At 42.5% G+C, this 15,080-nt stretch overlaps 1 protein-coding gene across 16 annotated transcripts in view; it reads left to right on the plus strand.

Moving 5' to 3' along the window:
- Positions 1–15,080, plus strand: part of scrib (scribble planar cell polarity protein) — a 79,324-nt gene that overhangs the window by 58,614 nt on the left and 5,630 nt on the right. For 4 of the 16 annotated variants that reach the window (XM_058394456.1, XM_058394462.1, XM_058394457.1 and 1 more), the window contains 22 exons: positions 284–394; positions 481–657; positions 754–870; positions 950–1,138; positions 1,227–1,346; positions 1,446–1,502; positions 1,935–1,991; positions 2,210–2,290; positions 6,158–6,229; positions 6,434–6,493; positions 6,960–7,007; positions 7,169–7,294; positions 7,862–7,972; positions 8,342–8,392; positions 8,591–8,731; positions 9,285–9,447; positions 9,914–10,145; positions 10,499–10,588; positions 10,668–10,850; positions 13,664–13,803; positions 13,933–13,970; positions 14,321–14,395. In XM_058394456.1, coding sequence (XP_058250439.1) covers positions 284–394; positions 481–657; positions 754–870; positions 950–1,138; positions 1,227–1,346; positions 1,446–1,502; positions 1,935–1,991; positions 2,210–2,290; positions 6,158–6,229; positions 6,434–6,493; positions 6,960–7,007; positions 7,169–7,294; positions 7,862–7,972; positions 8,342–8,392; positions 8,591–8,731; positions 9,285–9,447; positions 9,914–10,145; positions 10,499–10,588; positions 10,668–10,850; positions 13,664–13,803; positions 13,933–13,970; positions 14,321–14,395 — 2,439 coding nt within the window. The remainder of the gene's footprint in view (positions 1–283; positions 395–480; positions 658–753; positions 871–949; positions 1,139–1,226; positions 1,347–1,445; positions 1,503–1,934; positions 1,992–2,209; positions 2,291–6,157; positions 6,230–6,433; positions 6,494–6,959; positions 7,008–7,168; positions 7,295–7,861; positions 7,973–8,341; positions 8,393–8,590; positions 8,732–9,284; positions 9,448–9,913; positions 10,146–10,498; positions 10,589–10,667; positions 10,851–13,663; positions 13,804–13,932; positions 13,971–14,320; positions 14,396–15,080) is intronic. The other 12 variants (XM_058394463.1, XM_058394469.1, XM_058394459.1 and 9 more) reach the window with 9 other exon arrangements.

The raw sequence follows: 15,080 nt of genomic DNA on the forward strand, positions 1-15,080 counted from the left end.
ATTTTTGTCACCTCTTTTTCTTGGAACATAACATAAATGCATCCCAGAGAAAATGGTGCACGGTATGAATGCTTTCTTGTGGATGTGTTGTGATAGCGTTTGTCCCTTCTGAAGACTTTGTAGGGAATTGTTTTAAAAGCATTGTGCTGTTTAATTCGAGTGCAGTGATTTTGAAACAGTTTCATTCAGTAGTTTTTATTTTTAGAAAAGTTAACACTGAATAGAGAGCAACTTTCAGTAGGTTAAATGTGATATATTATGACATTGTATCTTGCCCTCACAGGAAGTGACACTAGTGAAAACGGGTGGTCCTCTGGGTCTGAGCATCGTCGGGGGCAGTGACCATGCCAGCCACCCATTTGGCATCACTGAACCAGGAGTATTTATATCAAAGGTAACTTTTTTTGCCAAGCTTTGCCAGCAGCTTAATATAAAATGTTTGTTTTACATTTTCTGAATACCTTTTTCATGTGTAAATAGGTGATCCCTCATGGCTTAGCCTGTCAGAGTGGATTACGTGTTGGTGATCGCATCCTAGAGGTAAACTCCATTGACCTGCGACACGCCACCCACCAGGAGGCTGTCAAAGCTTTGCTCTCTAACAGCAAGGAGATCCGCATGCTGGTTCGCAGAGACCCCTCACCACCTGGCATGCAGGTACGTACACATAGACACCCACAAACCTTTTAGATGGAGCATGCCCTCAGATACACTGGAGTGTGAGAATGAATTCCCTGGTCTCAATGTGTGCAGGAAATTGTAATTCACAAGCAGCCTGGAGAGAAGCTTGGCATCAGCATCCGAGGAGGAGCCAGAGGGCATGCAGGCAACCCCTTTGATCCAACAGATGAGGGAATTTTCATCTCCAAGGTAAAAATGTGATTTTTGAGCATATCTCATGCTTACTAGGCTGGGAGGAAGGAATGTTACATTTATCTCTGCTGTTTAGGTGAGCTCCAGTGGTGCCGCAGCACGAGATGGCCGTCTGAGGCTGGGTATGCGAATCCTGGAGGTGGGCAATCACAGTCTCCTTGGTATGACTCACACGGAGGCAGTCAGAGTGTTGCGTGCCACGGGAGATACCTTGGTCATGCTGGTGTGTGATGGCTTTGACCCCAGAAACGTCGCTGGCGTGGAGGTAAATTTTCAGCTGAAACTCTGACTGCACACACAAGAACGAGGCCCAAAACACTCAGATGTGGTTTTCCTCTCTGTTCTTTACCCAGGCATCTCCAGGTGTCATTGCCAACCCATTTGCTGGTGGAATTGTTCGAAAGAACAGCATGGAGAGCATCTCCTCAATAGACAGAGATTTGAGCCCTGAAGAGATGGACATCATGCAGAAGGTGAGCTGTTTGTACATCAGTCTGTAGGACATTTCTTAGGGGACGTTAGAGGCAGGAATAAAAAAAAAAAGGAACCATGTTGCCATTTTCTTCCAAAAGGAGGTTGAGATGGTGAGAGAGACGTCTCAGTGGGAGCGGGAGGAGATGGAGAAAGTGGTGAGTGGACTCACAAACGCAGGGCTCTCATAGGTTTGTCATAGAGGACATGGGTTCAGGGCAACAGCAGAAGCTTTTCCAAATTCCTGACAGCTTCCCTTATGACTTGTGCTAATATATGTGGGTTCTGTCCTTTTTCTTCCTCTCTTTTCCCCTCTTTTCCCCCAACACTTCCTGAATGGACATGGGTGTCATTCTCACTCTCACCCTTTCATTCATTCATTTTATTAACATCTCTCTTGCCACATTTTCCCCCATTGCATTATTCATTTGTGCCCAACGTCATTTCTTTCCCCATCGTTTGAATGGACGTATGCGTGTGTCCACTGGCCATGTGTCCATTACTTTTTGGTCTATGACCACATTTGTGTGACTGGTCACCCCCAACCCCTCCTCCTTTACCCCCTCCTCTCAACCCCCTTTCCGCTGAAGGAGCGTATGCGCTTGGAGCGTGAAGCGGCTACTCGTCTGCTGGAGGAGGAGACTGAGGTGAGGCTTTATGCCCCAGCTGCTTTGGGATATCCTGGGCCATCTGAGGGCAACACTTTGCTCTGGAGTTGAATTGCAGCCGCACATCTGCTTGTTCCTTATGAAACACTGATCTTTAAATCTTAACAAACAATTATGCTGTTGCACCGCTTCTATTGTACTGCTGAAACAAAACGTATAATATGACAGTGTAATGGTTTATTGTAATTTTTCTGCAGAGCATGAGCACTGGACCTCTGAAACTGGACTACAAGACACTGGCAGCTCTTCCCACAACCAGCCTGCAGAGGGTCAATCGGGTGAGTCTGGACCTCTGACTGTTTCCATACAGGACACGTTTCCTGATCATCCATTTACACACCTTCAACTTTCATGAATGTGGTGCTAAAGAACATTGACAAATACCAGTGTATCTGTGCTAGTCGTAGTAACCATAGAAAGACCAGGAAAATTTTCTAAGAAGGCTTTGTGTACACAACGATTCTTAACACTATATTGTATACACCGATTAGGCATAACATTATGAGCAGTGAGAGGTGAAGTGAATAACACTGATTATCTCCTCATCATGGCACCTGTTAGTGGGTGGGATATATTAGGCAGCAAGTGAACATTTTGTCCTCAAAGTTGATGTGTTAGAAGCAGGAAAAATGGGCAAGTGTAAGGATTTGAGCGAGTTTGACAAGGCCCAAATTGTGATGTCTAGACCACTGGATCAGATCATCTCCAAAACTGCAGCTCTTGTGGGGTGTTCCCGGTCTGCAGTGGTCAGTATCTATCAAAAGTGGTCCAAGGAAGGAACAGTGGTGAACCAGAGACAGGGTCATGGGCGGCCAAGGCTCATTGATGCACGTGGGGAGTGAAGGCTGGCCCGTGTGATCTGCTCCAACAGACGAGCTACTGTTGCTCAAACTGCTGAAGAAGTTAATACTGGTTCTGATAGAAAGGTGTCAGAATACACAGTGCATGATGGGTCAGGGCTGTTTTGGCAGCAAAAGGAGGACCATGTAAACCATAATAACATTCTAGTTACCACCTTTGCTGATTTTGCAAGTCAATTAAATGATATTGTGAATATGGCAATTTTGATCATTTAAAACTGAAAATTTAAAATCGGATGTTTTAGTAGCAGGTACACATTTTGGTAACTATTGTGAAGGACTATCTTTGCATTGCTGTGCAAATAAATGCATCGATGCTCTTTCGCCATGTCCTTTGGGTTATGTTTACTCTGCAGAACACACTCCTGACTTCTTGATCATAATTTAGTCATGCCAAGTTGCAGAAATACCTACATACTTATTCAGTCTTCTGTAGCTCAGACAGTGCGGTGTGACTGGTTTCTTATTCTCAGGAGTGATCTGTACAGAGGTATTAGGATGACAGCTGACAAGTGCTCAGAGGTTATTTTAAAAATGATAGTATGTGAGTGGTTGGTTGGACATGCTAGTCATGGGTGGGTGGGCCGGTCACTGAGGAGGAAGGTTCCCATGATAGTGCTTAATCACTTCTCTAAGAGTTTTGTATCAGCAGACGAAGAGCAAACCACAAATCTCTGACCCTGTAATTCGCTTTGGAGTGAGTTTCTGTACTAATTTCTTTTCTAAACCTTTTCTATTTCCATTTTCTTAAATCCTTCTGTCTACTTTTCATTGTGTAATTTTTTTTTTAAACTGATTGTGTTTTTGTTTTTTCATACATTTTGAATGTGGCTTTACCTAGTTGCACTTATTTTGGATAGAAACTTGACATAGGTCTGGTTGTCGTCATGCTGTAGTAGGTATATCATTATTTTAGATTTATGTTGTATCGATGCTTAGATTTTAATATGAGCTACAATATTTTCTATTAGCTACAGTATATTTACTTATACTGTTATTGTGTGTGCCATTTTACTTATTGCTTGATAAAAAAGATAAGCTGTTATTAATTTCTTAATCAAGTTAGTGATTTATACGCATGACGGTTTTAAATATAGCTAGATCTAAATGTATTTCCACATTGAGCGTGTTTGCATTTTTGAACATTTAGCCTACTTCGGGCATGCAGCTGTTGGCAAAGCCGTTCAAGGAGAGTGATCTAGTGCAAGAAGAAGGAAGGGGGGAGTTAGCTCATGGGAACGTATCATAGACTTATCACAGTATCATCTAGACATATTTTGTCAGGAGTAGAGGCTTGTAATGTTGAGTTCAGTGATGTTTCTCTGCATGAATATTTAGACTAGGTATTGAACTATGTGCAGTGAGATTGAAACGAGAAATGCCACTTGCCTCTTATCTTAACGGACTCATTAGCTATTTTCAGTCTCTCAGTGCTTTTTGACTGATAGGCATTTTATTATCTCAGAAAATGAGCTCTTTCTGTGTGTAGTGCAAATGATAAATACAGTCATGTCCTTAATAAACCGTGGAGTGTGACATAGTGTGCAGCTGTCTTTACTGAAAGGTCTTTGGGTTGCATTCCTCTCCACTGACCTTGTTCTCTGAGCATAGAGCACCAACCCCCATGCATTACAGCACCACTGTTATCAAGGTGACTATTTTCAGAGTGGTGGTATTGCCCAGGCTAGATTTGGAAGTCTCAAATTTAGTAGTCATAGGATTTGCTGAGTGATCTTTATGCCTGGACTTAATGACTCTTTATCCAATGTGGCTATCAAAGCTGACCATAGAGATCTTAGCAATAGAGAGATTTTGTCTTGGCAAAGTGTTTTCACACAGAGGCAGATATTGACCAGTAGTGAGACATGTTGTGGTAACTCTAAACTGTGATATATCTCTCCAAGATGGGATAGCTGTATATAGATCATAATATGACTGGCTGTTTAGTCTTATGACATCTGTTTCCGATCAGTTTTTTTTTCCTCTTTTGTTTCCTTCTTGCTTTACCTGTATTATTTTCACTCTTACACCCCTCTTTCATTACTCTCTCACTCTTCAGCTGTCTTCTTCTTTTACTGAATCCTGTCCCATGGAGAGTGCTCTTCAGGCCAGGTCGTCTGGCACTATAGAACCCCTGTGCTTTGAGAAAGCTCACGCAACCCTGTACCATGTAGATGCCCCTGTCCTTCCCTCATCCTCACTGTGCTCAATTACAACCCCAGCAGCACCCAGACAAACCGCAGCTATGCCGCAGGACCCGAGTCCATCAGCCCCAGTCACAGAGGAAACACAGGAAGAGGAGTGTCTCGTGGACTCTCAGCCAATCTGTTTCAAAGAAAATCCTTTCCTGGTAGCTAATCGTAAGAGTAAGGGCCGTCCGCTCGAGGAACGCGTTCTTTCAGGGCCACCCACAGGTTATGGCAGGCAGGGGCAGCTTCAGACCTGGTTGTACAATAAGGCAAGCAAATTTGGGCGGTGTGTTTGTGATTTGAGGTTGTTGTTTTTTTTCTTCTTTGGAACCAGCATGGCCTGTCACTTTTATTAAGAAATGCAAAACTGCATCTGGAATTAGGTGGCATACCACTTAAAGAAAAAAATAACAAAACCACTCTAACACTAATTTGAGACAAAAGCATGCTTTGCTTTGCTTGTTAATTCTTATTTTGGTGAACCTAAAGAACAAGTTTGCACACCGTATGATCCCAGCATTAGCTGGTGGTACGAGCGATCATGGTGATGGGTTAGTCGCTCATTTTGCTACAAGGATGACCCTTTCAAGCCACTGGCATTTGAAGGTTCATTTTAGGTGATTGGAAATGCTTGAAATGTGAATTCAACAGGTGTTGATGAAAAATGGGCAAGAGAAGCCCCTCAGCCTTCACTATCTAGAATCAATATATATTAGAATCAGTCATATATTATTTGACATTTTCTGCAAATGCATTAAAAATACAAAACAACTGAAGCCAAAAATAGCGCACTCTGTGCTATACATTTTCGAAAATATACATACACGTCAATCATCTTACTGTAACTTTGTGATGGGATACGTGATTTCTTAAAGTATTGTATGTATGTAATTATGTAATGATTTTAAAGTCAAGACGGCAAACCAGCTTAGAGAGAGACCTTGATTACCAAATATAGCTCTGCCTTCTCACATATGCCACTTGTGCAACAAATAATAAAGTCTGCATGGCTTTCATGAACATCACTAGAGGTATAATGTAACTGTTTATATGCTTACTTAATCCCATGTCATCATTTCTAATTATTTTCCCACAGGTTCCATCAGCTGAGCCCCCAAGAATTGACAGTCCTGTCCGGGAGCCACTTTATTCCCCAGGTTCTCAACTGGTGAGTCCGTGAATGCTCAGGACAATCTCCTGTGGATAATCATCTCATCACTTTTCTAGTTTGCTCTCCATTCCAAACAGGATGGACTGATTAGATGAGCTGTTTACTAGTTTTTGTCACCACTTACAACAAATGATAATGGGATAAGTCATTTACTTCCTATTGTTGCTTAACTCATGCCTTCATTGACACCTCCTTTCCTAGCCATCATTTCGCCAGTCCTCATCCTCAGCCCCTGTCACACAAGGCAGGGAGACCCGATTCGTAAGTGGGCTGTCTGAGCACGACCTGCTAATTACGGCTTCCTCTGCTATTTCTCATCATGGTTTAATGAAACTAAATGGCTCGCAAATTAGCCTTGGTGGATTGACAAACTGCATTGTTGCTCTGTGGATAATGCGAGACCTCTTACAGTTGAATGAGGCTTAACACCCTTTACCTCCTGTGCTATTTCATAACATGTGATGTCAGAAAATCATTGCACTTTTGCCTATGATGACGGTCAGGACTGTAGAACAAGACCAGGGTGACTAGATGTATATTAAAAGCTCAACTGTGATTTTTGGTTCTTTAATTTCTAATGGGCTCTGCTAGCTGTCCCCTGCTCTTGACATTGTATCTAGCTGGTGCCTGCATAATGCTGGTTTGGTGCTGAGGTTTTAGGTTTGCTTCTCCACAGAAAGGAGATTCACATGTTTTTCACACCATGCGTAATTTTGCTTCATTCCAGGCAAGCATTCATTTATCCTCCAATGTGACTGGCAAGGACAATTCATCTGTGAGTGTCCAAAAAAAAGCAGAGACAGATTTAGCTTAATTTTTCTGTTAGCAGCTACATTGTGATGATAAATCACCTGTATATGGCGTTCTTCATGCTAAGGAAGTATCATGATTGTGGTGTTGATTCACTAAAATGTATTTTTCCTCTGTTGCTTCTAGACCAAGCCTGGTGCCATCCAGCCTATCTCACGGGCGCGGCCTCCTGCCTCTCCAGTCAATCAGGACGGTCACAGTAGTCCCAACCCTTTCCAGCATGGCCCTTCCCCCATCAACTCCCAGACCACTGTAAGATTCCTCACAACTGTCTAGACTACATTCCGTTCCTCCACCACCTGTCCTTAAGTATCCGATTCACTAAAAGACACACCTGTTGTCACCTGTCAGTTGTCATGTCATATGTTTCAGTTTTGGAAGTGATACGATGCTGTTGGAACATCACAACACATCATTTTAACCACACTCATGTCAGGGGTAAAGGGGTACTGAGATATTTAAGAGCATCAAACACACTAATGGAGTTTCCTACATCTGCAAGACATATTGTATATCCATATGCCATGCACACTTATCCTTAATTACTTTCATCAGTGAATACAGATCCTTTCAGTCAGGGCTTGTAATCAGGGTCTTAGAGTTATCTCTAAATTTCAGCACAGCTCCATCTATTATGCATTCAGCTTCCCCTCCCTTGTTTTTTTATTTTCTTCCATCTCTTCAGCCACAGTACACACATTCACTGCTTGCTTTCTAGCCATGCATTATTGCTTCTCTCTCTCTAATTGTCTCTCCCATTTTGGTCGGTCCTCTGACCCCTTTATTCTCGACTCCTTGGCCTTTGAACCCTCTGTGCAGCCTCGTGCCCCATCCCCTGATACTTTCAACGAATTTCCCATCAATGCCAAGCAGGCTTATAAGGCGTTTGCTGCTGTGCCCCACTCAATGGCTGTGCTGGAGCCTCCACAGGTAGGGTAGAAGCTCCTAGCAGTTCTGAGCATGTCATGGTTGTTCTGACATCCATTACTGGTAGCAAAGCCTTCCCATTGGAGCCCATTCTTGAAGGCTTGTCTGCTGTTGGTCAGAGTCTTGCATGAATCATTTACATTCACTGTATTGTGTACTGTATATGGGTCTTCTGCACGGTACTAGTGACCATCTTATCCATCAGTGTCGTTTCTGGTTTGTTGTGGTATTTGACAGTGTGCAGTGTTAGAGAAACCCCAAGTAAATCCATGTACATTTTTAATTTACTAATTTGGTTGTTTGATAACTGCTTTTTTGGACATTTGTCCTCCGTACCTATTGCAAATTCTCCCTGTTCTGTATTTTTGGCAGGATCTCTATGGTCAGAGGAACAACTTTCATCCAAAACCAACATTTCCAGAGGTACGTCTCTGTCTCGTAATGTCTTTGAATACTGTCTCTAATCCTGTACTCTTGAACCACACTTTATGGTAAATGATTGTTGACTGTTTTGCTGAGTATCATTACCCTCACTGTATGGTGCACTGCACTGAACTGTTAAGCAAAGAGGGCAATGTCCTACTTGTGGTACTGATGGTGTGCCTCTAATGGCTCTTTCAGCCAGAGGAGTGTAATGAAGTGTTTATAGGTGAGGGTGAAGGAGGGGGCCTCAGCCCTCGCCCCTCCCTCTCATCTGACCGTCGTGAGTACAGGAATCTGGCAGCTGTGCCACGCCTGTCTCGCCCCTCCCTGGAGTCTAAGGTATATGGCTTAACAGGGTCATCACTCCTCCTGTGCCCTCTTGCGTACAGCTGTACTGAATAACGTGCTTTTTTAACTACAGTGGTGGTGGGGCAAAAGTTTGTATCGCCTCAAACAGGTGACAAAGGACTGTGAGACCTTTCCTAATTCGGGGACTCTGATTAATCATTCTGCAGGTTAATTCAGTTTGGTGGCAGGCATGAATTGTTGTAAGTGCTGGGGGAATCCACATCAAGACCTAAGCATGTTTTACTTTTGCATGACAATAACTATGTTCAGTATAATTTAGTCGTCTCATGACTTGCCAGTTAAAAAGCTATAAAGCTTGAAGATATAATCTCATCATGCTGCGCTTTGTACCTATGCTTTCATCGTTTTTTTTCAATTGAGGTTAGAAATCATGCATTGTTGAGCGAAACCTGTGTTCTCAATCTATTAATTTTGTTCACAGGGTCCTACAAAGTTCAAAACAAAACACTGTGTAGTTTTTTTTTTTTTTTTTGCTGTGTACATTATCATCTGAGCTACTGACTTAGTTTTTTTTCCCCTACAGCCCCACACATCCTGCGGGAGAGGAAGCCCAGAGCAACGGTCTTTCAGAGACAGACAGAAGTACTTTGAGATTGATGTGAAGCAGCAGACACCAGACAGCAAACCCAAACCTCGTGTTTCACTGGTGGGAGAGGACGACCTGAAAAAAATGAAAGAGGAGGAAGGTCAGTGTTTATCTCAGTTTCTGCTCGTCACTGTTACAGTAAGTAACAGGTTTGTGTGAGTTTTGAAAGGAGACTGAGAAGAATTAACTGTTATTATTTCTGTGGTTATATTGTGAAATTATGTGATTCATACAGATGTTAGGTAAGACAAGTGAGAAGAATGCATTACTTTGATCATATGCAACTGTCTTATTATTTAGAACAGGTTCTACTACTACATGCAGTCACATAGAAACAGGGTTGTGGTTCTGTCAAGGCCCAAATGATAACAGACTCAGCCCTGTCTCTGAAACTCAGCTAAGATTCTGTAATCACAGCTCATGGACACTGCATTATTTAAATAATAAAAAAAAGCTTAATTCCAGTTGATTCCAATAGCTTAATAACAAACTATCAAGACACTGTGTTCACATGCATTGAGAAGTTGAAAGTCATTTATAGTGTGGCATCATTTCTAATTCCTCAGCAAAGAGAATTGAGCAGAGAGCACGGGAGTATATGCTGGATGAGGATGAGGATGATGAAGAGGAAGATTTGGCGAAGCAGGTGGCACAGATGAAGGCTCAGGGCAAGGTTGTTCTGGATGGGGTCGAGTACAAGGTTGAGTCTGTCAGCGGGCACTCTTCTACTCCTCCCAGGCAATGTACCACACCTCCAAACCACAGTGCCACGCCTCCCAGCTACTGTGGCAGCTCAGGGTAGGGCACTCCTTTCGCTGCCTTTTTAGAGTTTATTGTTTTTTTGGGCTTTTCTTTGTAGCTCATGTGCATATTTGTGTACTTTTCAAGGCCCAAGTACTTTTTTGCTACCATTGTTGTATGGGCTTATGAGGTTTAACATATGTATACAAAGATGTTCCTGACACAGTGCTGAATGTGAATTACTGTTACATTACTAACTCAGTTACTCAGGAACATCACATTATACAGTATTTTATTCCTCCTGTGATTTTATGATGGATTGTTCCCTTTTATTTGTAACAAGAAAATCTTAATATTATAAACTGTAGCATTCAACCACTATCATTTCCTTGTGATGTCATGTTTTGTAGGCCTTCCTCTGTAGATGGCAGAGCTGATTCCCAGCGCAACTCTATGGAGGATAGCTTCAGACTGGAGCAGAGACCAAACTCCATGACTGGGTAACTAAAGAAACATTGCATTTCTATTCTGTACCCTTAAATTCCTTTCCTTTGACATATTCACTACATGTGTGTGCAGTCTGATCCCTGTGTACCCCGGCGAGTCTGCAGCTCCCATCCGTACTGCCAAGGCCGAGCGCAGGCACCAGGAGAGGCTGCGTGTGCAGAGCCCAGAGCTCAGTGTGGCTACAGACAAGGATCTTTCTCCTGCTGAGAAACGGGCCTTGGAGGCAGAAAAGAGAGCAATGTGGAGGGCAGCCAGGTACAGCAGCAAGCACCAATACCACATATAAAGCCCAGTATATAGCTACCAAATCATGAACCAGAGGACTATTTGGGTTTATGTTCTATATGTTGGAGATCCCTGTGTTGTTTATCTTTTAACAAGTTAATCCTGTGGCTGGAATTGTATTTCATCTGACCCTCCTTTTTTTGTCTTAAACTGTGTCTCCCTTTTTCATGTATTGTCTTCCACATTCATTTTTTGCCCATGCTCAGGGTTCCCAAAGACACACTGAAATATTCAACACAAAAGAACCGTCCTAAATAAAATACTAAATAAAACATGCAGCAGTTGTGTGCTGTCAATATTGGTGCCAACTTAGACCACAAGGCTACAGATATTATATATAGAGACTTTTCACAGCAGATGCTGTGAGTATGGCTATGGCAGCTGCAACAGAGCCCGTGGGAACCAAACATCTTTAACCTTATAGTCTAACAGTCTTTGTTGGCTAAGACGTTGCTCAGAAATAATATTGCCTAATGTAGATTGTCAGCTTTTGGATCCAAAATGATATATTTTCAGAAAAAAAATTAAATAATGTCTTTTACTAAATTCTGAATTCATTGAAAGAATAAAATCATTAGGAAATAAAGCTAAACAAACAATGAAGTAGCTCACCCAACCTTCACTTTACAGTAAACTATTTTTTTTAAATCACAGTAGGTGAGTGAGCAAGTCATATTCTTGTGCACAGTACAGCTCAGTTTTTAACCACCAGCCACCATAACAACTCCATCGGAGTTGCTTTAAGTCCCCACTGTCTTTGGAAAGGAAGGTTATTTGGAATCCGTCACATCCCTCAGTGTGTTTTTGTCACTTATTTGAACACTTGGTACTTACACTGATCAGCCATAACATTATGACTACTGAGAGGTGAAGTGAATAACACTGATGATCTCCTCATCATGGCACCTGTTAGTGGGTGGGATATATTAGGCAGCAAGTGAACATTTTGTCCTCAAAGTTGATGTTAGAAGCAGGAAAAATGGGCAAGCGTAAGGATTTCAGCGAACTTGACCAGAGACAAATTGTAATTGCTAGATGACTGGATCAGAGCATTTCCAAAACTGCAGCTCTTGTGGGGTGTTCCCGGTCTGCAAATGGTCAGTATCTGTCAGAAGTATGCTTTAAGTCCTGTAAGTATGGTGCCAGATAGCACAGCATACTTTCAGGGATCTAGTGGAGTCCATGCCTCGACAGGTCAGGGCTGTTTTGTCAGCAAAAGGGGGGACCAACACAAGAGTGGTCATAATGTTATGCCTGATCTGTGTGTATTCCAATATGCTATTGATTTTTTTTTAATGTTAAATCAAAACCAGAAAGTTCTTCTGAGAAAGGTATCATAAACAGAGGAAGAGGAATCATCTTGAGCTATATTTTTGCTGAGTACTATAATGATTGATCTCAGATTACACATTTGTAAAGGTGTGTCTTTGGCAGCCTTGGCACTGGAGTACCCGTGTTAACTTTTTTAATTCTTACTGTGTGTCGTAGTATTTTACCTTCCATCTGTACCCTCTTCTTCTCTTTCCCTCTCTCTCTGTGTATTTTTCCCATATGTTCTCTCTCCTCTCCTCTCCTGCTCCCGCATTCCTCTCTCTGGTTGGCTGTTCCCAAGGCCTTATGGTCTAGAGGAAGACGTTAGGCAGTATGAGCAAGACCTGGCCAAGAGGCTCTACCAGGCGCGTGTGAGGGCATCGTTAGACAGTGCTGCAGCTCCTCCCTCTACCTGCTCTTCTTCCTCTCAGCCCAGGTCTGCCCTGCCCACCCACACAGCATTGTGGGGGCTGAGCTCTGGTGCTTTTAAGCTCTGCTTTGGTGCTTGCTGTAGTGTGTGAGGGCAGTGGCGTATATAGTGATTCTGTAGTAATTTTAACGTTGCTGTGGCATTTTCATAGAGTGAATGCTGTGTGCTGGTTCTTGGAGACACTCTCTTACACACACACTATCACACACACACAGCTCATTTATATGACATACCTGGTGTAATCGAACGTTATTAGTACATGGATTTTTAAAACAGTGTAGTTTTAGCAAAGGTAAATGTATAGTCATTGATGTGGAAGGTTTTTTTTCATATAACTTCTATGCAAGGAGTTTCAGATGTTTTTTGGTTTCTCGTTTACATGGCAAGCTTTGTTTTATTCTCAAGTAAAAAAGAGAGATTGATGAGAAAATGACTGGTGAAATACCCCTGAATACCCGGACATTCCTTAACATTAAAATGAGTTGTAAAGCACAGTGTATAATACACACTAATAATATACCATGCTGCTGAACGACAATAACTGACCTTGGTATGGCAATGGTGCATCATGCCGTCCAAGCATGTGTTATTTTTGTTTAATAGCACAATCTGTCCAGTTATACCACACATAATAAATGCCTGCCACAGCTACAGACTGCAGCATTGCCTGTCCTCCTACTTGAGCTCTTCATGCACAACAGAACTGTTTTATACTGTCAGTCCCCCTCACTACTGCACATCCATACTACAAGTACAAAAAAAATTTAGATAGCCTCCAAGAAAAAATTTGGGGCATGGGAACCAGACTGATGGCTTGCTGTGTTTTTTTTTTTTTTGCCAGATGAATGAAGCATTTTAAATAATTTTCTTGTGTATGCATCTTGGATGCATGTTCTCATGGTAATTTGGTTAACCTTAACCAGTTACAGCCCTAAATCTAAATTTAGGATTCCCCCCCCCCCCACTCTAACTACACCCACCAATGTGTGTGTACCCTTTGTTTCTTTTCTAATCTAACTATAAGCTCTTTCTGTTCCTTTAGAATGAAGTCTTTAGAGCAGGATGCTCTCAAGGCTCAGATGGTCATCGCTAAGTCGAAGGAAGGGAGAAAGCGAGGCACTCTGGACCAGTTGGCTGAATCGCCGTCTCCTGCACCCACACCTTCACCTACTCCTATGGAAGGTGAAAGCTCCATCTCTGCTCACGTACCAGCAAGGCAGAGTCTTCCATGTATCTATGTACAGCTTTCAAAGTCTCTACATCCTGGAATGAACCTGATGGTGTTTTTTTCCCCCCTTCTTTTCTGGACAGATTTCAGTCCTCGATCTGTGACGTCACCTGGTCGACTGGTATGAGTTACTTTTTTTTGTTTTCTATGTGTTGATGGGAAAACATCTGCCTTTACTGCTTTAAGTGTTAAGCTTACACTACAATATTGTTTTGTTAGAATTTTTTGCCAGCTTAGAATAAAGCACTCGTGTCCATTACTTCCATTCATTCTTCAAAGCAGGCAAAGTTGTATTTACATGAACTGTCTCCTTGTCCTTTTTTCCCCCCCTCCACTTCCTCTATTCTCCTTTGTCTCTGTCCTCTCCTCATCCCTCCTTATTTTCATCTCACATCTGCTTTGTCTTTATTTCTCCACCTCCACCCTTCCATTTGCCCCACATATTTACACCCATTCATTTGCTGTCCTTAGTCCCTGTCAGAAAAGAAGTTTGACTACCGACAATTCGCTGCCATTCCTTCTGCTAAACCCGTATACGACATTCAGGTATTGCCTTGCATGCCAAGTTCCCAGGAATCTGACACTCCTTATCCTCTCAAGTTAGTCTCATCTGCCTGGCTTTCCCTGTTACCTCTCTCCCTCCTGGCCATGTTAAATCCAGTGTCCCTGGTAACTGGGCCTCCAGCTTCTCTGCATAAACAGCGTTGATGATCAGTTCACTGTTGTCACCACTTATTGCTGGTACCAAGCATTTAACTAGTTGGACAGCATTGAGACCTGATCAGCTGGCTTCATGGTGCTTCAAAACATGGGATAAAGTCAGGATGGCAGCTGATCTCCTTCAAGCAGATCTTTGCTTCCCACTCGCCCTCAGCAACTGGCACCCTCTTAGTTAAGGCTATTAGCCAGATTTGGAACGTACCTCCTTGGGACAAAGCATTATCTTTTATTATCAAACTATGCTGCATGGAAAACCAATTAAGTTGGTGGATTATCAGCTGTGAGTGGAAGACAGGCAAGACCATTAAATCAGGCATGTGAGGGAACACGGGGAGCTGGGAACAAGAGAATGTTGCTTTATTTAGTGTTGGTGTTCTGTGTTTTTGTGAATGTTTTGGATGAACATTGGTCTTGTGGGTTGGGGTCATGTGTTGGTTGTTTTTCTAATACCCTTTTACTGTTATTCCACACCAAAGACCACCAAATTTATTTCTAATGATGTAAAGTCCTT

The sequence above is a fragment of the Hemibagrus wyckioides genome, linkage group LG07 (assembly GCF_019097595.1).
Source record: "Hemibagrus wyckioides isolate EC202008001 linkage group LG07, SWU_Hwy_1.0, whole genome shotgun sequence".
NCBI lineage: Eukaryota > Metazoa > Chordata > Actinopteri > Siluriformes > Bagridae > Hemibagrus > Hemibagrus wyckioides.